The sequence below is a fragment of the Alexandromys fortis genome, unplaced genomic scaffold (assembly GCF_014885135.2).
Source record: "Alexandromys fortis isolate MF-2015 unplaced genomic scaffold, M_Fortis_MF-2015_v1.1 scaffold_11, whole genome shotgun sequence".
Lineage (NCBI taxonomy): Eukaryota > Metazoa > Chordata > Mammalia > Rodentia > Cricetidae > Alexandromys > Alexandromys fortis.
In genome coordinates this window covers 1,453,406-1,480,944 of record NW_026067912.1, presented here as the reverse complement: position 1 = coordinate 1,480,944, position 27,539 = coordinate 1,453,406, and the positions used below count along the sequence as shown (strand labels likewise).

At 42.9% G+C, this 27,539-nt stretch overlaps 1 protein-coding gene across 3 annotated transcripts; it reads right to left on the bottom strand.

The window, feature by feature from the left end:
- Positions 1–1,552: 1,552 nt before the first annotated feature.
- Positions 1,553–14,415, bottom strand: Thg1l (tRNA-histidine guanylyltransferase 1 like). Of its 3 annotated transcripts, none has more exons than XM_050138666.1 (6): positions 11,086–14,415; positions 9,762–9,938; positions 8,194–8,363; positions 6,257–6,345; positions 5,136–5,243; positions 1,553–3,134 (listed from the first exon to the last, which is right to left on the bottom strand). In XM_050138666.1, exons 1-6 carry the CDS (start codon positions 11,274–11,276, stop codon positions 2,973–2,975), a joined length of 897 nt encoding a protein of 298 aa, XP_049994623.1. In that variant the 5' UTR covers positions 11,277–14,415; the 3' UTR covers positions 1,553–2,972. The 3 variants fall into 3 exon arrangements, with proteins under 3 accessions (XP_049994623.1, XP_049994624.1, XP_049994625.1); XM_050138667.1 differs by lacking the exon at positions 11,086–14,415 and adding an exon at positions 10,829–10,968; XM_050138668.1 differs by lacking the exon at positions 11,086–14,415 and having other exon boundaries at positions 8,194–8,436; positions 9,762–9,894.
- Between the last annotated feature and the right edge of the window lie 13,124 nt (positions 14,416–27,539).

Here is a 27,539-nt window from a genome sequence, read left to right as displayed (position 1 = left end):
CATTTAGCTTTCCTGTTAAGTACTACTCCTGATACGGGTCGGGTCTCATTAGCTGGTCTGAGCTCGAATAATCGCGCCTTTTTGGGTTTCTACTGTCATCTGAAATATGACAGGAAGGGTACAGCACACACAAATGGGCGCATATTAGCCGGTTAAATACTATAAAAGATGGTGACTCCAATCCTCATTTCCTTCCCCTGCTCACTAAGTCTGGAGACCCCTTAGTATCGAAGAAAAGAAAATTCACTCCATCGTTTCCCAAGTACAGCAAAATCCGAAGGATCATAAGATCAGACCAACGCTATTTTATAGGTCGAATTCAGCAAAACTAAGAAATATTTCACGTGTATGTCTGCCGGCATGTATGTCTGTGCACCTCGTGTGATAATCAGTGCCCCCGCAAAGGCCTGAGTGTCGAATCCCCTGGAACGGGAGTTACAGACACTTGGGAGCTGCCATGTGGGTCCAAGGAATTGAACCCCAGTTCTCTGGAAGAGCAGCCATTGCTCTTACCACTGAGCCATCTCACCAGCTCTAAACTTACTTTCCTTAAAGTGAGTCTCCTGTTTAGAACCTCTTCATCCAGCAGAGCCGACCTCTTTCCTGCCATCTCTGACCACACAAGCCACTCCCCTCCCTGCCATCATCTCAAAAGATCAAGCAGTTATTAAGTCCACAGGAGCCGTGTTAGGGTCTCATTTACTTTCTGTAAGCTTGAAAATGTGACCCAAAAGAATACTTAAATGTCTTCAAGACAAAGAAGAAAATTAACAGGCAACTGCAAGATCCATGGTGGGATGCAAACATAACAACACGAAAATCAAGCATTGGGTAATGCTTTTTTTTAAAGGTTTACTTACATTTATGTGCATTGGTGTTTTAGCTTAGTATCTGTGTAAGGGTATCAGATCCCTTGGGATTGAAGTTACAGATAACTGTGACTGTCGTGTGGGTGCTGGGAATTGAACCTGGGTCCTCTAGAAGAGCAGCCAGTGCTCTTAACTGATGAACCATCTCTCCAGCCCAGGAATGGTTTCTTGATGGCAAAATCTCCTTTGTGAGTGAAAACCTCCAAGCCTCATAACTCCCTTAAATGACTATCTGGACCAGTCCGGAGATAGGTTTCCCAGTGTCTGAAAGCACAAACTTCCTCTAGTGCTCATCATGAACCCTTGGTTTTTATTCCCTACTGGTCCAACTTTGATATAACATGCTATCTACTTAACCATTAAGTTAAATTTGCTCATCAAGAACTAATGATCTCATTGCCTCATCAGTATGCTGAGGGAATTGCTTGCCAAAAGTGCTATAATGCTGATAGCCGTGTATCAGAAGCCTTTGGGCTTTAAAAAACCCACATTGCTGAGTCCCAAATATCCACATGGGTGTTTTACACTGTCACTTTCAAATTAAGCATTCAAACGAACATTTTTAAAAATGTATCCAGAAGTGTCTGGATGTCTGCCACGTGGGTATATGCCTCCTAGCTTCCTCAAACACACACACACACACAAGTTGGACTCATTCTGCAGAAACCAATTAAGTGGGCCAAGGGATTGAAATCTTTATTATACTTTCCCCTTCCTTAAAAAGATTTTAGCAGTTGCCAAACATGAGCTCTATTGCTTCTTCCTGGGGAGTGGGGAGAACAGGAAGGAAAAAAAGGCATCAGCAGATGGGGTGTCAATTAGTGAGGGATGAGGCCAGACGCTGTTCTTTCAAAAATACATTTTCTTCTTGGCTGGAAATTCTGCAATCAAGACCAGAAAGCAGGACATAGGCTGTCTTTTAATTAATTCCTGATGGAGGCAAATAATCCTTTTCTTCTAAAACATAAAACAAGGTCAAGGAGAAACGTGACTTTCCCATTGAGTCCAACACCTTGGCAACAAATGATTTTTATTACTACTCTCTGCCCCCTCGCCAACACCATCCTGCCATCAGCAGGAAGGGCTATTTTCAAACCTCTGAAATCAATAGAGCCTCCAACTCCACCCATTCTTATAGCTCTGCCATGTAGTCCAGTTTGGCTTCAAATGTTGGCTTCAAATTTCCTGCCTCAACCTCCTGAGTGCTAGGATTAGGCTAAACCACCATATCAGGCCTCCTGGTGCTCTCGAATTCCAAGGTTATGGTTGTGACTACAGAGGCTGTTTGAAAATGCCTGCCCAGAAGTCTAACGCAAAGTCTGCTTTTCCGAGGGAAGTTCTTCCAGCATCCATGGCGTAGCGGCTCTCCATCCTCATTTGCATATACATACACACCTCCCCAAAACACCTTCCCTTCAAAAGAGGTAGGTGACTGGAAACTATGTCCCTGGTAAGAGATGACGACGATCATGCTAACGATTCCAGAAAAATCAATCCTGGAATGGTGCGGGATACCCAAAGCATTCCTCGTTTGTTCAGCCAAAGCTGCCACCCTGGGGAACTGGCACCAATCCTCGAGTGTTCTCTGGGATTCCTCAATCTGGAGGCATCGTGCAGGCAGGAACCCATATTTAACTTCACGCCAGAAGAGAACATGAGTGCAAGTACACGGGTGTCAGAGTGGGAATGTGCAGTCACCGGGTTCTCGAGTTAAGAAAGGTGGGTGAGGGTAAAGTCTGGGCTCCCCTTCTATCAGAGGTGAAAAGAGGTGACGGGATTTTGAGAGGTTTATGCCATAGCTAAAAATGACTCATTCAGCAAAGCATGAATAGTTCTTTATAAAAATAGGATCATGATTTTAAAAAGAGCCAAAGTTATGTTCTAACGCCGTAAAAAAAAAAAAAAAAAAAAAAAAAAAGGTATTCTGTTTAAGCACAGTGAGATACGCTGCCTCCGTCCATTGCTTCTTTCTCTGTCTCCACCGGGTTTCAGTCATGTGGTTCCTTACAGCGCTCTTGGGGCTAGGGATGATCGAGCCACCTAAGGAGAGGAGCCTCCAGGAGACCTGCGTGGCTAAGCACGGCAGAACTGCAGAATGCAGGGTCAGTTCTCTCCCGTCAGAATATCTGGGTGTTCTTTCCAGAAAGCGTCCCCAATGAGATCGCAGTACAAGGGCACGGGCCTGGTTCTGGTCCGGGTCACAGTCATCCTTTCGCCTTCCATTTCTGCAGGCAGCCTAACTTCTTGTGTCCTGACTTCATCCACCTACGGACAAAGGCAGGGACAGTGTTGTGAATGGGAGAGGGACACAAAGAGAATTATGGGAGAAATTCACCTTTTTATTTGATATGCCACTGACGGTTAAGAGTTTTATCAATAGACATCTTTCTTTCGAAGTAGAAATACATTTAGGCTGGCATGGAGCACACACCTTTAATCCCAGCACTCAAGAGGCAGACAGATTTTTATAGGTTCAAGTCTAGCCCAACCTGCATAGTGAGTTTCAAGCCACCAGGGCTAAACAGTGAGATCCTGTCTGAAAAACCAACAGAACAAAACAGTACTTTTAGGGCTGTGGCTGTAGATCTGAGCAAAGTTCCTCTCTAGGAGACCTAGCTCTGGGTGGATCCTTAGCAACCAAAATTTTCAATGTCTTCTAAAAAGGTGACTTTACTGTATTTTGAAGAGTGACTGACAACTGTCCACCAATTAGAATCATCTGAGTCAGAAGATTCAGCTAAGGAATTTTCCAGACTGTCTTACTTGATATGGAAGACCCACTCTCAGTGTGGGCAGCACTTTCTGGTACCAAAATCAGCTCCCACCATTGACTTAGGACCAGCAAACCCAGGAAGCCTTGAAGGTTTGCAGTGTGAGGTTAGGACTGCTGAGCACCTCAGCCCTGTGGACTGTGCAATCGCAGGGTTCTCTCCCTTGCCAGTGTGAGACAGCCCCCGAGGGACAACTCCAGCTGCTGAGGAGTAGCCCAAGAACCAGGTAACAAATGGGGTCTCATCTTCTTAGGTGAGAGACAACTGCTGTTACTATTTTAATGTAAGATGATTTACTAATATATATATTAGTATATATATTCATATATGTATATGTGAATACATATTTATACTTATATTCATATTTATCCTGTCGCTGTTTCTCCGGAGGCACCAACTAATACAGCAGACTTAAGGACAAAGCAGGGAACTCACTGGTTATTACTGACTATGGACCTGAATGTATGTTTCCTCTGCCTGCGTCAGTATCCGAGGCTGCACCAAAGAACAAACATGTAGGAAAAAGCTAGTAAACGAGCGGAGCTTACCAGTGAGATGGATGACTCTCAAGGCACCCTTTAGTTCTTAAAAGCAGGTACTCATAAAAAACTAACAGGAAAAGAAATGAATTTAGAGAAATAATTATGCCTATGGGTTGATAGCAGAGAAAATATTGGTGGAATTAAGAATGGAGGCATCCAAGAATATTAAGGCAATTGTGAATTTCTGGAGAATCTCATGAAATTGCTGAAAGTCAAAGTCTTTTTGCTACCTCCATTCCCGGTTTACAACATCTTCTAGTGCTCAGCACTTCGGCTGTCTTGGAGTGAATGGACCATTTAATGATATGGGAAAAAATAGTTTTTAAATGTTTTATGAAAGCAAAATTCTTCCTATATTTATTTTATTTTTAAGACAGAGTCTCGCCATGTAGCCAGGGCTGGCCTGGGACTCATTACGTAGACCAGGCTGGCCTTAAACTTAAGAGTTCTGTCTACCTCTACCTCCCACATGCTGGGATTAAAGGAGTGTGCCATCACACTTGGCTTATATTTATTTTATGTGTATGAATATTTTGCTTAGCTGTACTGCATGCATGCCATGCCTGAGGAGGTCAGAAGGAGGTACTGAATCCCTTGGGACTAGAGTTACAAATGACTGTGAGCCACCACGTAGGTACTGGGAACTGAACCCGAGTCCTCTAGAAAGGAACAAATGCTCCTAACTGCTGGGCCATCTCTCCAGCAGAAAACAAGAACTAATTTAAACTCTGTGATACTATTCACATTGACTCTGAGAGATTCTAGGCCACTTCTGACTGACGAAATGAGCATCCAAAATGTTCCTCTACACTGCCTTCTCTTGGAAAGTATCAATGTCCTGGTAGCAGCCAGCACCTTACCACACATGGGGTGGTGGACAAAACATAACCTGGGGGAGACTAGGGCTCTCGCGTCCTAACCACCATTTTTCCCTTATAGATAGATAGCCTTACCTTCTGCCACACCAACACGGTCCCTTTCCTGTACATCTGTGGCTCGTCATTGTAGTTGATGTGGAACTGAGAGAACAGAATCTCGTTCTTGTCTCCGGCCAGAGTTCCCTGGGGAGACACAAAGAGAGATAAAGCTCAGTCGGTTTCTCCTACACTCCCGCCCCCAGGACTGCTAGAGTTCATCTTCGGATCACTCGACTGCTGAGCTACACCCTGACATTCTCATCTAACAGAGACCATTACCAGCCCCTGACATCCTCATCAGATCGAGATGTCTACATTCATCAAGTCCCCTCTGCTGCAAACCCAAGCTGCACTGTCCAGACTATGCGGGGTTTGCAGGAGCTGACAGGAAACAGGAACTCTGTATAGAAACTTAGTGCTAATGGTTCTTGATCACGATGTCATTTCTGGGGAGAAAAAGTGGATGAAGGCTGCCTTTAGCCTTCTAAGAGGAAACAAAATCTAATTTTGGCTCTGACTAGACATGGCTGCTGGCATTCCTGCTGGTGTTAGGTCTTCACCACTGACAGCAGTAGTAAAGACAGCTACCCCAGGAATCGTAACATAGAAGACATTGTATCAGGAGCTGTCACAGTGTATCACCACACTGCAGAGTTAATCATCCCACAGGGAACAGTGCTATCTCAGAAGGAAGGGCAGTACTTACTTAGGACTTACTTCTCCGTGGGTTTAAACGCATCAATGTTCTTTCCATAAACCTATGAGGCAAGAACTAGTATTCCTAAACTTTACTGAGGCAGAAAGGATACACAGAACTATGGTATTCTGACTTTCACTATTCTCCAGGGTTCTAAACCCAAGAAGCAACAGGAGTCCAGGAGGACATACCATGAGGGAAGAGGCCATGCAGGAATAAGAAGAGCGCATGTACCATCTAAAGACGCAGCTGCAGCCAAGAGTAAACATGCTGGCACAGCAGCCCAGCGAGACCAATCCCTGGCGACAGTGAGCAAGGGAGAGCTTCTGCTACTGAGATCTTACAGCCTTTCAAAATGAGCTGTAAAGGAAGCTTAGGAACCAAAGAGATCATTCCAGAAATGCTATGAGAGACCAGAGCAAATGTTGTCAGCTGTGTTTCTGCCATAGGATCTTTATACCTTTAATCTCTCCTGGGCTTGGACTGGTGTTAGTCCAGACTGTTGGACAAGGGCCCAGAACACTGTATTATAAAGATTATTGATGTGACCTGTGAGGAAAACAAAATAACATTTATGTATACTGAATCTTAGTTATATATAAATATATAATAGTATGTCTTATAGTATCTGTACATTGTTTTATCTATAGACTATTATTCTGTACATTGTTTTATATAGAGACTATATATGCCTCCAGAAACCCACAACCTAGCTTCTCACCACTTTAAAGTACACAGATCTCAGAAACATTTAGTGGCTTGACCAGTCTACCTACACAGGGAAAAGGCTAGGTACGTAAGACTTATTCCCTGAGAACAGCTTCACGTGGTCATTTCAGTAATACCTTATGCAAATATGCCGACATAGGCATTCATTCTAGAAATATCTTCCAGCCTACTTGATTTATATTATTTCAGTTTCATTCCCAATTTTTCTGGCAAAATAAAAACACGCAACTACAAGCCTCATTGTGTAGTAATATTTTGTTTGTGTTTTACTATCAGAATGCAGAGCTAAGCCACCAGAGGCCAGGCAGTGTTGGCACACACTTTTAAAACCCAGGACTCAGGGGACAGAGACAGAGGGATCTGTTAGTTCAGGCCACCTTGGGCTACACAAGATTGAATCTGTCTAAAAAAGAAATAGAGCTCACACAAAGGTGATGCCAGCACTTGGGACCCCATGCCTTTAATCCCAGCACTAGGGAGGTGGAGACAGGAGTGATACGGCTGGGCGGAGAGAGGAACCTAAGGCAGGAGGATATAGGAGCTCAGTGCTGTCTGAGGAGCATGCAGTCTGAAGATGCAGTCTGGGGGCCAGTGCAGTCTAGGCAGTAAGTCTGAGGATGCAGTCTGAGGACTGGATTGTCCCTTTGGTCTGAGCATTGGTAGAGGTAAGAAACTCTCTAGTGGCTGGCTACTCTGCTTCTCTGATCTTTCCCCTTTCACTCCTTAATCTCTGAGTTTTTATTATTAAGACCAACTAGAATTCATGCTACATCAGTGTAGACATGTAAGGCAGGCATCACAACACAAATGCCACTGATGCTGGCACTGATGCTCTGAAAGTTCACAGATCAGTGGATAACTCCAGAGAAATGGCCGGGAAGAGCAGGTACTGTGCAACTTATGACTTCACATGTATGTGTCTCTGTGTGTGTGTTTCAGAGCACACAAAGGCAGCTGTCACCACACAGGCGCTACATAAATTCAGTGCAAATGCAAGACTGCCTTATCTTCTGATTTTAAAAAGCTAACGGGTGTGGGTAAAATGGCTACATGTGTAAGAGTTCTTACTGTGCAAGCCAGAGGACCTGAGTTTGGATCCCAGCACCTGTGTAAGAAGCCACGTGGAGCCGAACAGTGGTGGCGCACGCCTTTAATCAGGAGGCAGAGGCAGGTGGATCTCTGTGAGTTTGTGGCCAGCCTGGTCTATAAAAGCTAGTTCCAGGACAGGCTCCAAAGCCACAGAGAAACCTTGCCTTGAAAAAACCATAAATAAATGAACAAATAAATAAAATAAAAGGCCATGTTCACCTGGAACCCCAGAGCTGTTGAGCTGTTGGAGATAAGAGGATCTCTGGGGCATGCTAGCTGCCAGAGTTGCTCCAGGAATAAAGCAGAGAAAAGTGACAGAGCAGTACATTCCACTTCTTCCTTTGACTCTTGTAGAGGCAAGCACACATAAGCACATACACATACACTCATATACAAACATGCACATGCATGCACATGCGCACACGCATGCGCACACTCAAGACTTTAATGTAAAGAAAAACTTTTTTTTAAATACCTGACTCTAAACAACACACCAATGAGCAAACCTTGTATGAGACCCACGGCATTAATGTACAGGTTTGGTAGTTTGACTTGAACTGTGCACACGGTGCCACTTACAGTCTGCCTGTCGCCAACTGAGGTAGTCCTTCAAGGTCTGGTTGCTAGGATACAACACAACTCTGCCATCAAATCCTGGTGGGTACAGAAGTGGTTGATCCTCAAAGTAATCCCGCCAGTAGAACACATAGCTGGAGGCGAACTGGGAGGCCACGAGAGTCATGAACTTACTTGCAAATGCAAGACAGGTTGGGTGGAAGGGAAAAGAAAGTGTTTGAGATTAATTCGACACCAAGATAGGACCTGTGGATGCAACAGAGAAAGTACACAAACTGTCCAGCCAGCCAGAGGAGAAAATATATTCAGCTAAGAAAAACTACTAACATTTGGCTATATGTTTTGAATGTAGCCTGCCTCTATTTAAGTTATTCACTATCTTAGTCGGGGTTACTATTACTGCAATGAAACACCATGACCAAAGCAACTTGGGCAGGAAAGGGTTTATTTGGCTCACACTTCCACATCACCATTTATCACTGAAGAAAGTCAGGACAGGAACTCATGCAGAGTGGGACCCTGGAGGCAGGGGCTGATGTAAAAGCCACGGAGGGGGTGCTGTTTACTGTTTTTTGTTTTGTTTTTTAATTTTACATACCAACCCACTTCCCCTTTCTTCCTCTTTTCCCATCCCCACCTCCTTCCACCCCCAGTCCACTCCTTAGAGGGTAGCCTGCTTTCTTATAGAACCCAGGACCACCTACATGATCTGGGCCCTCCCCTATCAATCACTAAGAAAAAGCTCTGCAGGCTTCCCTACAGTCGGGTCTTCTGGAGGGATTTTCTTAACTGAGATTCATTCTCAGATGACTTTAGCTTGGGTCAAATTGACATAAAACGATCAAGCACATTCCAAATGTTTCTCCATAGCATGTAGTATAAATTTATGGTTCAAGACTGTCATTGTTGCTTTGGGGTTTGGGTATTGTTTTCAGTCTCGGAAGAAGGGGAACCGATATTTTTAAAACATACCAATTCATCATATAACTTGATTCCTCTAAGAGTTTCATTATACTACCAGATTAAATATCAAATTTATCTCCTTAGTTAAACGTTTAAGTAATACTTTAATGGAAAAGAATGACACTGGCAAAGCTACCTATGAATCACTAATACTCTATTTTAATGCTCTCTGTTTACAGTCTTAAATATTCCGTGTAGGTCAGTCTGGAAGCCGAACTGATGAGATACAGATGGGAAAGAATCAGATAGCGAAAGCATCTGAAAAATAGCACAGGAACGCTCAGACCTCAATAGAAAGGAACAGTTAAAATAGGAAATGTGACCTCTGTAGATGCAACATCGCCCAAAATCTTTAAGATCTCAGCTGTTGTTGAAATAAAAAGAGGAGCAGGGAATGGGAAAAAACAACCCTAACAGAGGGCTGGTTTCAAAGCTAACCTGGCTAGCTGGACGGTGGTAGCGCATACCTTTAATCCCAGCACTTAGGAAGCAGAGGTAGGTGGATCTCTGAGAGTTCGAGGCCAGCCTGGTCTACAGAGCGAGTCCAGGACAGGATCCAAAGCTACACAGGGAAACCCTGTCTCAAAAAAAATAAAACAAAAACTCACCTGGCTCTTCTTTTAAACCAATTGCTTTTCCGCCTGAACACGAAGCTGTACTCATCACTCTGTCCATAGGCGATCACAATGTCCTCCAGCTCCTCCATTACTGTCTGAGCACACTTGGTCATCAGCTGGAGAGCTCGGCTGTCATTAGGTTTTGCAAAATTGTGCTTCTCAGCAAACCTTCACAGATGAAAGAGAAGGGTACACATGGAAGAGACTTGGTCATTACCAACACCATCCATGGAGAAGTTAAGAGAGGACAATGCTGTGTGTTACTAGCTACAGCTGAACATAATTCCTTCAGAACTACCGCCCAGAGATGGAGAAACGCCCCAGCAGGTAAACTGTCTTATAAATACGAAGGCTAAGTTCTATCACTGAAACACAAAAGGAGGGGGGTGGTTGGTGGCACAAGCTTATAATCCCAATGCTGGGGAGGTGAAGGCAAGCGGATTCCTGGGGCCAGATGACCATCAGGCTAGAGTATTTGGTGAGTTCCAAGGATGTTCCTTGAGAGACCCTGTCTCAAAAAAGACAAGGTGGACGGCTCTGAGGGGTGACACCCGAAAACTGACCACACGCTTACATACACACAGAGGAAAAAAAATTGCAAGTTTTCTTTCTTGCTTTAATCAGTTGACTAGGCTTTAATTGACTTTCCTGTGAAGTTCACCTTACTGGGTAAATAGTCCTGATGATTAAGAAATCAAAATGTATTTCTGCCCAGCTCTTATTAAGTACACAGTACACATTTTATATCTATATGTAGTTATACAATTGTAAAATGATAATAACTAACAATAACGTAACCTTTTATTAATATTAAGTCCCCATAGGTTTACACTGTCTCCCTCTTTTTCCCTGACTACAGTGCAGTTATCCATGTCATCTGAAACCGACAGGGAGAAAGGGACATGCTGTCAACTCCTGCCCACCTCTAGGTTTACGGAGGCCTCTTTCTTAACAGCCATTCCGCAAAGATAACTGAACGGTTGCACATTTGACTGGAGTTCAAGTGCTGGCCCGGGATGTGACGTCCCCCCACCCCCCCCGACAAAGTTCTTGCTTACGAACTGGTTTCTTAACTGGTTTCTGCTTAAGTATCACGGGCTCTTCACAGTAGCTGTACTACTGTGAAGTAGCTTTACAGTAGCTGGCTCCTTCTCAATATCTCAACTAGCTGGCAACAAAGTCTGACCGTAGCAAGCCCTTCCGGTGACGCTCAATATTGAGTGTTCATTGGCTGCCGCGTTACCCCAGTAACTGGGAACCGCCCATTTCCCGGAAGTGCAGGCGCCGCACGCGGTCTCCCGCCCCGCCAGCTCACCGGTGGAAATTCCGGCCGTCCAGCCGCACCACAACCCAGCAGTGCGGCAAGCAGGTATCGTCAGCCTCAAAATCCCGCACGTACTCGAACTTGCTCTTGGCCATGGTCACCCCCAACCTCAGGCACCGTCTTAAAGTAACAGAAGTAGCGGTAAAGCGACTGCCGAGCTCAGCAGCGCTGAAAGGCCACATTCCCCGTTGGGGGGGGGGGAGGGAAGCACTAGGCGGGCCCCACCCCGGAAGTTCCTGTCGCTGGTGGAGCCGCTCTAGCCTTGGTGGAGGTTTCTCTTTCGACTCTCCCGTCTTCAACTCTGCAAGTTGCCGGACTCGGCATTGTTGTGTTCCCCCGCCCCCCGCAACAAATCTTTTACGAAGCTGTTAAACGTTGTTTTGTCACCAAGTTTAAAAGTGTAGTCGTGACTTTTTTTGTCTCGTATTTCTAGATAGCATTTATAAATTACTAAATATCGTTTATAAATTCCTTGCAAAAACTGAAATACAGTAAATTATCACTTTATAACTGTGGGTAGGACCTTCCAGATTCTTCCCGGTAAGTTAAATAAACAAGGAACATAAAAGAGAAATCAGTCTTCTGTACAATTTTGTATTTCTCCCATTGGTCTTGTTTGTTTTCTCCTTGCTTTATTTGCTGGTTGTTCTGAAGATGTGTGATTCAAACAAAGACAGTGCCAGCGAGACAGCTCAGTCTATAAAGGTGTTTGATGTCAAATGTGATGACTTAAGTTTGGTCTCTGGAAGCCACATGGTGTGACCTTCCTTCCTCAGGCTTCCCAGTAGCTAATACCAGAGACTTGTTACTCTGCCATATACTACTAGGTGAATTTAAATTTTGTACTCATCAATATAAAGTAACTTTGCATGTGTATGAGTTTGTGTGCATCTGTTTATGTGCACGTGGAGGTCAGAGGTGAACGTCAAGTGTCTTCCTCAACCCCCTCCCCCCCTTAATTTTTGAGACTGTCATTCACTGATTCAGCTAAACTAGGTGGCCAGCAAGTTTTAGGGAGCGTCTCACTTCTGCCTCCCTAGTGTTGGGATTACAGGAATAAACTTCCCATGTCCCACTTTTTATGTGAGTGTTTGGGATTTGAACTAGGTTCTCTATCCTTTCCTGGCAAGCATTGTAATTGCTGAGCCATTTACCCAGCCTTGAACTCACGGATCCTTTTCCAGCTTTGCCCACTGGCACAGAAGAAATATCTTCAGCTCTTGATTGCAGCGCCGCTCCTCATTGGAGTAAATTTCTAGAAGACATGACTGCTTCCAAGTTAGTTGTGTCACAGAAAACACAAAGTGAGACGGAGTCTCATGCTTTGCCAGAAGGGAAAGAACTGCCTGAGTAATAAGAGGTGGGGACAGAAAAACGAGCCTGTATGAGGAGGGCTCCACCAGGCAAGTTCGAGATGATCTGAGCATCAGTAGGAACTATGGTCATTGATGATGGTACACGGAAAAGGCGAAAGCCCACAACACCATACCCATATCCTCAGAAAAGCTTTATTGATGGTGTTAGAGTAATTATTATTACACTAACCACTAACTTCTTACCCTGGTAACTGGCGGGTTTTTTATTTAGTTTTTTTTTTTAATTTGTTTTCTGTTTGTTTGTCTTGTGTAGAGTTGTAATCCAGTGCCGGTTGATGAGGGAAAGTGCTTTACGAGAGAACACTGCGTAGTTTCAGATATAGAATGGTGGTCTCAGGGAATCAGGTTTTTCTATGAAATAATTCAAACATGGATTACTAATGGATACTAAAACTATAATTTATATGATTTGTGTAAAACCCCACATTCCCCCAAATCTGGTGGTATTGTCTCACAAATTGTTTGCTAGTCACAAAATAGAAAAGCACAGTCACAGGCCGGATCACTCACTACCCTCAGCTAGTCACCAAGGTAATGCCATTGATTTTGTTAAAACCTACAGCCCCTGGAGATCTCAGTCAGTGCTACATGACAAACATGGTTAGAGCTGACTCAAGTAGTGAACCAATGGTCATAATCTTCCCCACATCTTAAAATTGGAGGATACTTTTGAAATTGCCATGTCGCGGGCTTCTTACAGAACGTTTTCAAGTATGATCCAGGCAATAGTATATTTTCTTTTAAATAATTTCCTCTTTGCGTCTTTTAAAAGATATTCTCTTTTTATTGCTTGTGTATTCCTGTGTACTCAAGAAGACCAGAGGAGGGTGTGAGATTCCCTTGGAGCAGAAGTTACAGTTGCTTGTGAGACCCCAGATGTGGGTGCAAGAAATTGAACTCCAGTCTTCTGAAAGAGCAGCAAGAACTCTTAACCAATAAGCCATCTCTGCCGCACCTCTGGTTTTTTAAAAAGTTAAAAAACAAAAACACAGATGAAAACCTTAGTGTGCATACTAGGACAGAAGGATGAGTTGGCCTGGTTATTGGGTAGCTGACCCACCATAGGTTTGTGTATAAACATAGGTTTGTGTAGAGATAGACACCAAATCCTAGTAATAGTTTGCCTGGAAATTTCCAGTTTTTTTGCATTCATTTATCTATGAAATCCTTAGTGGTTTTGTGTTGGTTCTGGGGTTTTGGTTTTGTGAGTTGACCTTAAAATTTTGTGTTTACTTTTCTGATTAACACGACGAATGAGGCAGGATTCACCACAGGTGTTTCTAGGAACTCGGATCATTACCAGTGCTGTACCGTATTTGTTTTATGTATGTTTTTATTAGTGTGTGGCAATTGTACAGAATAATGGGCATCATTTTCATACATGTGTGTACCACATTCTGGTTATAGTCATCTCCCACTGTCCTCCCCATTTCTCCTACATTTTCTACTTGATCTCGTTTCTTTCCATAATATTTCCTCTTCTATTTCCACATATTTATTTTAGAGTCCACATATGAGAGAAAAATGCATCCTTTGGTGTCTCACCTATTCCTCTTGGTTGCATTAGACTCCTGATGCTGGGATAAATAAGCCCAAATAGGACGAATTTATTCAGCTTATGATTTCAGTTTACCACGCCAGGGAGGGGCTGGAGGAGTACTGCAGCTCACTTCATGGCATCTAGGAAGTGGGGGTGTGAGGGAGAAAGCCTGTGCTCTTAATAATACAGTTGTCATAGTTATCTTAGTTAGGGTTATTGTTGTGATGAGACACCATGACCAAAATTCACTTGGGGAGGAAAGGGCTTATTTGACTTACTGCTTACAGCCCTGTCTCAAAGGAAGTTAAAGCAGGAACTTGGAGCCAGGGACTGACCTGGGAAGCTGGTGTGCTGCTCAATTTGATGTCTCCCTTCCCTTCCCTTCCCTTCCCTTCCCTTCCCTTCCCTTCCCTTCCCTCCCTTCCCCTCCCCTCCCCTCCCCTCCCCTCCCCTTTCCTCCCTTCCCTTCCCTTTCCTTCCCCTTCTTTCTTTTTTTTCTTTTCTTTAAGTACAGGGTATCACTATGTATTTCTAGCTGTCCTGAAACTAAAACTCACTGCATAGACTAGGTTGGCCTCGAACTCACAGAGGTCCTTCCTCCTCTACCTCCTTAGTGCTGCGATTAAAAGCATGTGCCACCATGCCCATCTCAGTTTGCTTTCTTTTTTGTTGTTTTTTTGTTTGTTTGTTTTTTGATTTTTCAAGACAAAGTTTCTCTATATAGCTTTGGAGCCTGTCCTGAAACTTGCTCTGAAGACCAGGCTGGCCTCATACTCAACAGAGATCTACTTGCCTCTGCCTCCCAAGTGCTGGGATTAAAGGCCTGGTTTCAGTTTGCTTTCTTATACATTCTATGACCACCTTTCTAGGGCAGCACTGTTCAAAGTGAGTGGGCTCTCCACATCAAACATTAATCAAGAAAATGCCCCAAAGATAGGCCCAAAGGCCAACCTGATGGAGACAGTTTTTCAGCTGAGGTTCCTCTTGCCCAGTTTGTGTCAAGTTGACACAAGCTAACAAGCATGCTCTTTCAAATTGAAAAGGGCTTCAAGGTCAAACCAAACACAAGGTACACACTTTGACTCAGCACTACCTTCAAAACTGCTGTGCACACACTGGGAGTAGTCTAATAATAATCAGTCATTAATCACCACTGTCTGCTTGAGTTTACTTTTTGCTCACTACTGCTTTTTTTTTCCAGGAAGGCCTCTTGATCCCCAAATAATCTCAATGCAAAATCCAGGAAGTGATTTGAGAAGTTTCACCACTGGGCGGTGCGGCATCTGTCCCCCATTTTTGTCAGTTTCATACACATACGATGTTCTGTGATTATCATCACTCCCCCATTATCGTCTCTATCTACCTCACACCCTCCTGACCCGCCCCTTTCCTCCCCAACTAGTCCCTCAAACCTACTTTCATACCTTGTTTTCTTGGCACGGCTCTTCTGCAAGTCACCACAGCTGCCAGCATTCCTGATTGCAATGGCTGCCCCACTACCAGAAAACAATGTTTTACAGCACTCCTCTCTCTCTTCTGTACTGCCCCCTTTCCCTGATGTTCCCTGGGCCCTGGAGCCGGCAGGGGAGTATTATCCTCCTACACAGAAGGGGGAAATCAATAAGTGGAACAGTAATGCAATCTACTGGAAATGTTAATCAAAGTCAGGGAGCTAGGGAAGAGAACAGCTACGTGCTTGGACAGGAGAATAAACTTAGGAGATATTGGAAGTATTTGGCAAGGTAAACAGGTTGCCAGAAAAGGCACATGTGTCAGAATGTTAACAGTGATTGATTCTAGTGTTTGCTGTAGGGACATGCATTGTGTTTAATATCGCATCTTTCCTATATGTCCCTTCCTACCAACATACCTTAAAGTCCAAACAGACATCCCGTGTAACTTTATCTGGTCCGTTTTTAAGTACCTGCTCGGCGCTTAGCTGTGAACTGTTCACATTGTGCACACAGGCTCACACACTATGCACATCCCCCTCAGAGGTTGGGGCCTCCCGTTCTGGTATGCAACTTGTCTTCAGTGGCTGCAGCTCTGATCATAGCGTCTCGGTTCCAGAAGGGCAGAAGAAAGAAAAAAGGCAGCCAAAGGCCATACCTCCCCATGAATCATTTCTCTTTATGGGTTTTTCACGAAAGCAGGACAAATTCTTCTGACTTATTTCTGGCCTTTCTTATCTTCAGAAGACACTAGGACATGCAGTTCTTTTAGCCTGGCGCCTGGCTGTCACCAACAATGGGGATTTTTTTTTCTGAGGTTTTTTTTTTTTAAATGCCAACATGTTTTTGTTATATTTCTATTTCTGAGACTCTTCCATTCAGAAACCACTGCTTCATTAAGATTTGGCTGATTTCTCCTTAACCTAAGCTTATTTTGAGAAAAGCTTAGTTTATAGAATTAATTATAAAAATTAGGTATTTGTTTTTGCATTGCTGTTTGATCATCCGTAAAGGCCAAAACTGAGAGTTACAGCAGATGGCACTGAAAATAAAATAGACCTTTTTACGTAACCTGTTTTGCAAAGTGAAAAATATTTAATGCACCATTAAAAATGGTCTTGGACCGGCAAGATGGCTAGGCAGGAAAAGGTGCCTGTTACTGAGCCTGATGACTCAAGTTAGAACCATGTGGTCAAAAGAGAAAACCAACCACCCCCAAGTTGTCCTCTGATCTCCAAGTGCACATCAAGGCATGAAGCCGCCCATCCCCAGCACACACAAATGCACAAAGTGTCTAACAATGCATGAAGAGCTGGAGAGATGGCTATGGTTGAGAGCACTTGTTGCTCTTGCAGGGGGACCTGGGCTCAGTTCCCAGCACCCACGTGGCAGCTAACAACTACCTGTAAATGGTTCTACATTTCTAAGAGGTACACCTATGGCCATAGCTAAGATGAAGATAAAGCCCAAATGTCCAATCATGGATGAATAGGCAAGGCAAAATGTGGTATGGATTTATGACAAGATGTTATTCTGTCTGGAAAAGTAAGGAAACATCAACATACGCCATAAGATGGCTGAATTTTGAGGGTGCCACGCCACATAAAGCATGCCAGGCACATCAACACAAATAGCATGTGCTTGCATTCATGTGACGTGCCTCATGCAGTCAAGCCCACAGAGACTGAGAGTAGGGTGCTGGCTGCTGGGGGAGGGCGATGGAGAGTTCCTTTGTTTAATAGATGCAGAATTTAGTTTTATAAGATGAAAAGAGGTCTGGAGATTGGTTCACAATAATGCGGTTGTACTTAACACTACTGAACTGTATGCTTAAAAATGGTCAAAATGGTAAATTTTATGTATATTTTTCCACGATTAAAAATAAAGAATTCTGAACATGACAGGTATTTATGACTCACATCTATAATGGCCTCTATTTATTACTATTATTATTTCTATTACTTCAAAGACTGCTTTAATGGAGAGAGAAGTAATTGGTTTTGGCTTGGAAGTCATATTTCAGTTTGTCTTCCTCCATGCTGACTCATTTCAATTTCACTAAGAGCAACATTATGCAAATGCATTCAGGGTGGAAGAGGGAAGGAGAAGGATTGACTTGCCCCCAAACTCTCCTTCGCCCTCGGAACCACTCTAATCCAGTTTCTGTCTGAGTCACGGATATGCTTCCAGGAAGGGCTGCTTCGTTCTGCCGCTGTGGTTTTCAAACACAGAGGCATTAGGACATTCCAGGATGCACAAGGTTATGAAATCTGGAATGAACATTCTAGAAGAAGTGAATAATTACAGAGCCTTGAGGTTTTATTTTTTTGTATTTTAAGATATTTCTTCTACAACTCAGAATGAGTGGCTTTTATTTTAAGATAGTCATTGATTGTGTGTCCTTAAATGGATATATTTAGTCGACTGCTCTATTCAGCAGAATTCCAGAAGGATTTAGTTGCTGGAGGGCTGGGGAAAGGAGAACAAAAATGGGAAATAGATGTGCTTTCCTACTCCACTAGACCTTGCCACATTTATTCCATGACTTTACTTTAAGTCACTGGACAAATGTTTCTTAATTCTCTACTGTGTTGCATGTCCAGCTGGTGACACAATGCAATGCCCATGGTGCCTGCCTAACGGAGTTTATGGTCTGTTGAGATGAAACTTTAAGGCACAGTGCAGTCTCTGCCCTGTCCCTTGTATACGATTCTGGAAAAGTACCCACAGGAAATGAGTTTTCATATCATTGACCAGACAATTCATAATTATCTATTGAGCTCCTTTGTTATGTGAGAGGGAACACCTGTGTAGAAAGATATAATAAACAAGGACAATAACTTCCAGGCTGTATTCTGGAAGTTTTCTCAGTGCACTGACAAAATATCTGACAAAGAAAAAGTTAAGAAAGTCAGGAAGAGTTTATTTGGGCCCACAGTTTGAAGGAATACAGTCCACGATGGTGGTGAACACATGGCGGCAGGAGCTTTCGGCAGCTGGTCACGTTCTATCTGCAGTGGAGAAGCAAGAGAGATGATGCTGTACTCAAGTCATTCTCCTTTTCCTTGTTATTCACCCTGGGACCCTGGCCCATGGGATTGTGAGATCCACACTCAGGCTGAGTCTTGTTTCCTCAGCCACGCCTCTCTGGAAACTCCCTCAAAGCCACACACAGGACGTGTGTCTCCTAGGTGATTTCAAAACCATTTAAATGGACAACAAGGTCTAACCGTCACACAGGCAGAAGAAGCTGAGTTTCCAAACCATTCTCTCATACAGGATCTCACTTTTTTCCCTCCCATTAAGTCTGTAGGTGAGTCAAGACAGAAATCCTCAACCTCATAAAAGAAACAGTTTATGGGGGTGGGGTTCATGAAGTGGCTTTCTGACATCTGGCTTTTAGAACTGTAGTCGGAAATCAGTCCTCTTGCCTCCAAGTCCAGTGCCCTCTGTACCTCCCTGTTTCTTCATGGCTTAAGGAACAAAGTAGATAACCATAATTTTTGATTACTCCTCATTAACTTCCAAGTTTAGGTCACATTAGCCCAACAGTCTGTTCCCACATGCAGACCACACGACTTGGGCAGAGATAACTTTTTTCTTACCTTTGCTCCGGGGTAAACACAGTGTAAATTAGTACAGAGGAAAGATCTCCCCTCCCCAAGCAGACCCAGACCTGTTCTGGGAGAAGGTTTGGGTACAGCCCACTCTGAATTCCATACTCTGTTCATCCTCTCTGTAATAGAAATATCTGGTGGTCTTCCTAGTCTTTCAGACACAGAGAGAATCAGAGATGCCTATCTGACCCAAGCCAGGTCAATGGGTCAGGTCAGTGTTTCCCACTGGGCTCCTCTCCCACTCTCCTGTTCATACTGACTCTCAGGGGAAGAACAGACTCAAAAATCAAGTCCCTTCTGGTCCTGGGGAACAATGCACAGGATATCCCAGGAGAGTTCTAGTGAGGATCCAATAATGATGGCATTTAAGAAACTGGAGGCCTTAAACCAGATCAGTGACTCATTGCAGTGAACATTGGCAAGTAAAGCTGACCGGACAACAGGGTGTACTGTATGACGTACTAAGGCTCCCAGTGCGATCAGGATGAATGCAGAGGTGTGTTTGAGAGGCAGGAAAGAGAGATGTGAAGGAGGCTTTTTTTTTTTGTTTGTTTGTTTTTTTTGCTTTGTTTTGGTCTGATTTTTAAAAAAATTTATTTTGTGTGTGTGTGTGGCACTGCATGGGTGAGGGGAGATTATGGGTGACCGGGAGGTGAGCAGAATTGGGGTGCAAAATGTGAAACCCTCAAAGAATCAATAAAGAAGTTAAATTATAAAAATAGAAAAAGGAATAAGGTCTCTGTCCTAGTTAGGGTTATTGTTGCTGTGATGAAACACCATGACCAAAGCAATTTGGGGAGGAAAGGGTTCGTTTAGGATACACTTCCACTGCAGGAATAGGCCAGGAACCTGGAGGCAGAAGCTGATGCAACAACCACAGATGCAACAACCACAGATGGGAGCTGCTTACTGACTGAGCCCTCATGGCTTGCTCAGCCTGCTTTCTTATACCACCCAGGATCACCAGCCTAGGCATGGGCCCCACCCACAAGGAGCTGGGTCTTCCACAGCAGTCACTAATTAGAAAATGTCCTACAGGCTTGCCTACTGCCCAATCTTCTGTAGGCTTTTTCTTAATTGAGTCTCCCTCCTCTCTGATGACTTTGGCTTGTGTCAAGTTGACATAAAACTGGCCAACACAGTCCATAAAGGGAAGGAAATTTGAGAAATTGAGAAGAAAATTTCTGATGACATTTTTGAGTGTCATGACTGGACCAGAGACAGCTCTGGAGTCCTCTAAGCCCCAGGAGAACAAGAACTTTGTTTAATTTTTAGGAGGAAGGTATTTTTTTTTTTGAGGCAGAGTTTCACTACATAGTACAGGCTGTCCACAAACTCAAAACAGGTCTCACTCAGTCCTCACCACCAGTGCTGGGATTACTCCTTAAAAAGTCCTGTTTACTTTTGAGACTTATCCTTCATGCTGAGCAAGTTGCTGGCACACACAAAGCAATTAGTAAACATTTACCAGATGAATAAGACCAAACATGTGTTTTTCTATGTAACAGTTGGTTTTTTGAATTCTTAATTCATTGGGGCTATACATCATATACATCATATGTAAAATAATATATTTTTTTCAGTCGGGCAGTGGTAGCACAGGCCTTTAATCCCAGTACTTGGAAGGCAGAGACAGGCAGATCTCTGTGAGTTCGAAGCCAGCTTGGTCCAAAGAGTGAGTTCCAGGATAGGCTCCAAAGCTACAGAGAAATCCTGTCTTGACAGCCAAAAAACAAACAAACAAACAAAAACAAAAAACAAACAAACAACAATAAAAAAAGCTTGTATTTTCCCAGTAACTATTCTTTCCTCTTCTCACTTCTTGGTAGTTAACGACTAGCTTAAACAAGCTTTACCAGGGCCCAAAAGACAGCAGGTAAATGCACACCTGCTGCCAAGCCTGAGAATCTGAGTTCAGTCCCTGGACTGTGTGGTGGACGAGAACTTACTCATGTGAGCAGCCCACTCACCTCCACACTCACCCTTACCTGTAAAGTAAAAAAAAATGTGGTTTCAAAAGTAAAATAAAAGAATTTTGACCAGATTGCTTTTGTCACCAAACCCTTAAAAGCGGTGTGTACAAAGTAACAGTAGGTTCTTTTCTTTCTTTCTTTTCTTCCTTCCTTCCTTCCTTCCTTCCTTCCTTCCTTCCTTCCTTCCTTCCTTCCTTCCTTTCTTCCTTCCTTCCCTCCTTCCTTCCTTCCTTTCTTCCTTTTTTTCCTTTCCTTTTTTGGGTGTGGGGTTGGGGAAGACTCTTTCTGTGTAGTCCTGACTATTCCGGAGGCCTCAGATTCACGGAGATCTTTCTGCCTCTGCCTCCCGAGTGCCACCAAGTCCGACTGCCAGTAGATTCTTAAGGTCTCTGAATTTAGAAACAGACTACTTTATTTTTTCAACTTTGAGCCTTTGGCATGCTTTCCGAATATTAGGAAAACTCATTTGAATTCCGTTTCTTAGGTTTTAGGGAATCAAAAGCAGTTGATACAGTGAACGGAGGAGAGACTCTGGCTGTAATTCAGGATGTGTAGGTGCGGGTGTGGTCTTCATTGTTAGGCTGGTGGGGTGAAGTTACAATTTTACTTCAAAGATAAACCTTTGGGCTCTGATGCTAGCGTGTTTCCAGAGAGGATGAGCTGAGACAATTTCCTCACTGGGCGGAATTTTTCAAGGAAGCCCTGGTACAAAGAGGGCTGAGAAAACAGCTGTGTGCCAGCCTGCCTTGGCGCCTTCCTAAATAAGTGCCGTCACCGTCATTGCTGTCACCATCTTCCTCTGACATCAGATGCCAGCTTCTATTACCTTCCCATGGGCGTTCAATACCAGTGACATTGCAGGGGGCTTCACTGAGACATTCAGGTTCGAGTCTGAACAGCTGCAGGGATTCAGCTTCTTCAACTTGCAGAGGGCCCTTGTTGGACTGACTGCCTCTCTACTGCTGCTGCTGCTACTGCCACCTTACCCTAGCCTGCTCGTCAATCTAATAACAGCCCTTCTATAAATTATACCCGGTCTGTCAGATTTGCTCCTCTAAAGAACCGAGGCTAATGCAGTTGGATCGAAGAACATGGGACAATCCCAAGAGAGATGGCGAGCAGGCTGTAGGAGGGAAACCAGGAGACAAACTGGACTTACAGAGATGAAATATGAGCGGAGGATTTGACTTTGTTGTATCTAATGTTTTAGGAAAATTAATTTGCTGAGGCGTGAGGAGGAGAGGAGAGCAAAGGGAACCTGGAAGCATCTATGCCGTCTGAGAATCTATTTAGGTATTTTTGGATATGCAGTATTGATTAAAAGGAAGAGTTTGATTAAAACGATAAAAAATGAAAGACATTTTGTTCTCTGTAAAACATTTTGCAGGTCTTAAATCACAGTTTTTAATCTATTTTTAAAAGGCAAGGTGTTGAGATGTTCTGAACAATGAAAATATAATTGGTATAGAGGCAGAGCCATGCTTGAAGAGGTATAAATATACCATACAGCTAGGAGTTATTTCTAGGACTATGTAATTGAGTGCTTCAGAATTAGTGTGGGCCCTAATTAGATAGCCAGATTGACACAGGCAGATAGATTTCAATTTAATTTCTTCAAATGAATAGACCTGGATTATTGAACAAGCCAGTTTGAACTCTTCACACCAAACTAAACATGGAATCTGGACCGTTAGTTTAAACATGAATTCTGTTTCTATGGCACTCTTTGACATGTTGATAGAGGGGACATTTCCAGTAAAGGATTTTTTTTTTGTGTGTGTGGTTAGTTTGAGAGGATCATGGCACACTTGTAATTCAATAGGATGACCTTTTTAATTGTAGCAACAGAAAAAAAAAATTAAAACCAGTGCATTGTGGAGGGTGAAGCGAGCATTAGTTAAGGCTTATTTAGTAAGCGAGACAATGGTCTGCCCTGCCTGGGGAGTGGTCTTAGATGGTTTCTTTCTGCCAATAGGCAGAGGCAGTTTTTTTAGAAGTTGTTCGTGGTGGTTGGAAGGAGAAATGTCCCACACAGGCTCAGGTATTTGGATACTTGGTTTCCAGTTGGTGGGTCTGTTTGGAGAGGAGGCACAACCTTGCTGGAGGAAGTATGTTACTGACAGTGTGCTTGCAGAGTTTCTAGAAGCTTGCTAGCGGGGGTGGCACACACCTTTAATCCCAGCAGTCGGGAGGCAGAGACAAGTGGGTTTCTGTGAGTTCGAGGCCAGCCTGGTCTGTAGAGCAAGTTCCAGGACAGGCTCCAAAGCTACAGAGATCGAGAAACAAAACAGTTTATAGCTTCACTTCCAGTTTGTTGTCTGCTTCCTGCTTCTGGTTGGAGATGGTTCCTTAGCGTCCTGCTTTTGCCTTCACGTCTGACACCCGTCACTACTTCTCTCTGCCACGAGGGACTCTTACCCTCTAGGACCATCAGCCAAAATAAACTCTTTCTTCTGTAAGTTGTTTTTGGACACAGTCTTTTTATCACAGGAGCAACAAGAACAAAATGGTTACTAGAGCACCTTTATTCCCAATTCAGTCTTTTACAATTAGACCCAAGAATATTATCAAAATATAACTACCCATAAAGCTGAGAAGTTTACTAGAGCAAATGGCAGTGATACCTAATATATGCTACTCAGAGACTGCCTTGTGGGAATAGGCTAGCCTTTCCCAGAGCCCTGTTCTTCCTCTTCTCTGGCCAGCTTGGCTAGCTTATTCTCAGCTATAAGCCTTATTTGCCCACCTCAGTGTTCCTGACCTTGACAATTTAACCCTAACTCTTTAATTATAACATTACCACTGGTGAAAAATTAAATTGGGAAGAGAATTCAAAGGCTTTCAGAGGCTAATCTACATTCCATCGTGGGCTCTATGTGAACTTGCACCATTTAAGGAAATCTTTTTTCTCCGAGATATTTTGGTTTTGAAGATGACTGCTTGAGAATACATTCTTAGACCAAACACCCAACCACTCCTGCGTGCTTGGATCTGACTTGTCACAGAAATAATGTGAACATGACCCTCCCTTTAAGCCTTTGTAAGACAGGGTTCTGGAACGGAAGAATTTCAGAATGAGAAGCTACAGTATGAATCAGAACTTAGTAGAATAGAAAGAAACACCAAATATCTTTACTTTGTAACTAGACATAAGTTCTAGTTTTTAAATTCGGAGAGGAACATTGCCTTTTCCATTTCCGAATTGAATTTTGGCCATATGTCTCTCCATCTTCCCACTCAACCAGGACTGAGATTTACAAAGATGTCAGCTATTCTCTATTCTTCACCAATAAGAAGAACCCCGTTTTCAGTGTTTCTTCGGGACCAAACACCATGCTCAGCCTTCCCAATGGAGTATCTCTTTACCTCTACTTAAGTATATGTGGTCGCTATGCTCATTTTATAGCTGGGGGAACAGGCGTCCAAAATTCAGTGTTGTATTCAAGGTTACATAGCAAGTGACAGAGCAAGGATTAGGAAGTCAGGGCTGTAATGTAAATCTTATGTTGTTAGCCAGTGTTTTGATACTGCATGCTGTAATACAACACTCATTTATGGATTCTTTTCTTTATAAACACTTTCTTTTTTATAAATATTTATTTATTTATTATGTGTACAGCATTCCTTCCATGTGTGCTCGCAAGCCAGAAGGGGGCATCAGGTCTCATTATAAATGGCTGTGAGCCACCATGTGGTTGCTGGGAATTGAACTCAGGACCTCTGGAAGAGCAATCAGTGCTCTTAACCACCAAGCCATCTCTCCAGCCCCATAAACACTTTCTTTAAAGAAGCGAATCTCATGTAGCTTAGACTGGCCTCAAGCTCCAAATACAGTGGAAGATAACCCCGAATTCTCATCCCCCTATGTTTTTTTTTTGGACACTTTTTGTTGTAGTTATTCATCAGATAGCATTGCCCATAACTCAGTCTGATCTCATATTTGCTAAGTAACTGAGGATGACCTTGAACTTCTGTTCTTCCCACCCCTACTGCTGCATTATGGGATGCAGGCCTATGCTACCATGACCACACTATGCATACTAGGGTCCAAACCCAGGGCCTCTTGCATACTAGGCAATAACTCTACAAACTGAGCTATATCCCTATCCTGAGGCTTACTAGTCTTGTGGCAGGGTGCCATTATATAGCCTAGGCTGGCCTTCAATTCCTAATCCTCTTGTATCCAATGCCCAAATTCTGGGTTTATAGACCTGTGCCACCACATCTTGCTGGTAATTAGTACTTTCTTGAGAGATGAGAGAAGAAAAACTTACCAGACTCATCATATTACCAAAACAAAAGATCATTTCCCCTGGATAGAAATTTGTTCCAAGTGTGAAGGTGTAAGTCACAAAACAATCCCATACCAGTTTGGAATTATGATTAATAAAAGGGTTATTTATTTTAAGGAAAAACTTACAGATCACCATCCTAGACAACAGACCTCTGTGCGACCAGGAAAGGAGTTTAGTAGCCAGAAGCAGAGTCCAAAGCAAGAGAGAGAGAGAGCAGGGATACCACTGCTTTTTAAAGAGGATAGATCATGCCCAAGTGGCCTGGTATCTTAGAGGCTATTTGAAGGAGCAGAAGGAGCTCCCGCAGCACCTCCCCCTTTTGTTTAAGTAAGAGAGTTCCAAACCCAATACAAAACAATATACACTAGGAACAGATATCAAGTATAAGATTAGAATTACAATCAGCATAAACAATATTAAGCGAGGAACATATGCTAAATGTTTTAATAAACATTCTATCCTAAGGAGTCTAAGTCTTGTATTGGAAATGGCTTGGCTAGATCTTAAGAGGATGGTAACCACAACTATCTAATCTTCAACCCTATCGAAGGCCTGAGAAGGGAGATAATATTACTTGAGCAGGCAGGAAGCACAATCAAGTAACTTCCAAAGTTAGCAATATATGACAAAGACAACTGGCTACCTGGGCAATCACCCAAAGTCTCATTTGCAACGTTGAAGCAACCAACTTTGGCTAGGGCCTAGAATAACTGACAGACCATTTTCAAAGGCAAGGGATTTTTCAAAACCATCTTACCCTGACTTGGCAAGATTTGACAGTCCTGTTTATCTATTTTTAGATACTATATCTTTTCAGTGGTTGAGGCATGAGCATTTATTTGCCCAAAAGCCAGTTTTTGCCAAGAAGAAAACAGGCTCCAAGTGGAGTGTCTTTGGTGCTCAACATTCTCTCGGAAATAAATCGGTGTTGCCAGGAGCAATCATGTCTCATGTCAACAAAACCCTAAGTTATTTAAATGCCATGTTCCATAGATCCTTGAAGTGGTTGTAGATTATCTATCTATACAGAATATAATCTCTATGTATCTAAAGAATCTGATTAGTCTAACTATAAGTATGACAAACATAGATGACTATTGATTTATAATTCTTAATACCTATCTAACTTAAAGACTAAGACAATAAACAATTGTACAGTAATTGAGGACAATGACCTCCAAATGTAAACAATGTATAACTATCTTGATCAGAGGTAGAAATGTACACTGCAATATGGTAAATACACACACACACACACATATATATAGCAATACATAAAAATGTTTTAAACAGAGATAAAAGCATGCATGCATACAATATTCAATATAATTTAACTGTTTTCAATATACAAGAATCTATAACAATGTAATTGTCTGTAAATAATAATTTACAAATATCAATCTATTATCCAATCTTCCAACTTTTTCTCTTTTTTTTTCAAAATGATCCCTGAGCTTATAAAATTCCTCCCCTAACTGTCAACCGTATACCAATTATGATCAACCCCTAAATGATGTCCCTAAGCCTGAGGACAAACTTTGCTGGGACAGGGGACGTTGTCTTCTAGAATTACTTCCAGCTGTCATGGTGGTGAAGCTCTTTCTAGGGGATCCTGTAAAAGTAAAATGATGGTTAAATTTCAAGATTAATGTCTGGTAAGATTGCAAATAGTCTCTGAGTATTTGTCTGGCCAGAATGTTGTAAAAGATGTGCACCATTTCAGCCTACCAAGTTGTAACCATCTTGTGCAGCTAGTACCCAAAACAGGTCTTGTAGTAGTGCTATTGGTATCATGATGTCATATCAACCAGGTGGAGTTGTTGTTATGGGGCCCCATCTTCTTCCTGGAAACTTCAAAGATTACTGCAGAAAAATTCATTGTTCATTGTGGAAAACTTAAACATTATTTATATAGACATATACAGACATATATATTCAATGAAAAGTATGATAAAGACAAAAATAGATATGAAGAAAAGCAAAAATGTTTTCTAAATTCTTTTATTTTTCTGTCCCACATCAAATGGCTCTTGATATGAGATAGAACCTCTGTGTTTTTTCTTATAACAACACGCAGCACTCGGGAGGCAGAGGCAGGCGGATCTTTGTGAGTTCGAGACCAGCCTGGTCTACAAGAGCTAGTTCCAGGACAGGCTCCAAAACCATAGAGAAACCCTGTCTTGAAAAAAAAAA

What these genes read in the sequence shown, in the direction of transcription:
- Thg1l (XM_050138666.1), bottom strand. Translation starts at nt 11,276, where the DNA reads ATGTGGCCTTTCAGCGCTGCTGAGCTCGGCAGTCGCTTTACCGCTACT. An exon ending in CAGTTGGCGACAGGCAGACT is followed by an intron (nt 6,346 to 8,193) that starts GTAAGTGGCACC and finishes TTTTCCTCACAG; the next exon opens with GTCACATCAATAATCTTTAT. An exon ending in AAGCCCAGGAGAGATTAAAG is followed by an intron (nt 5,244 to 6,256) that starts GTATAAAGATCC and finishes GTGTCTCCCCAG; the next exon opens with GGAACTCTGGCCGGAGACAA.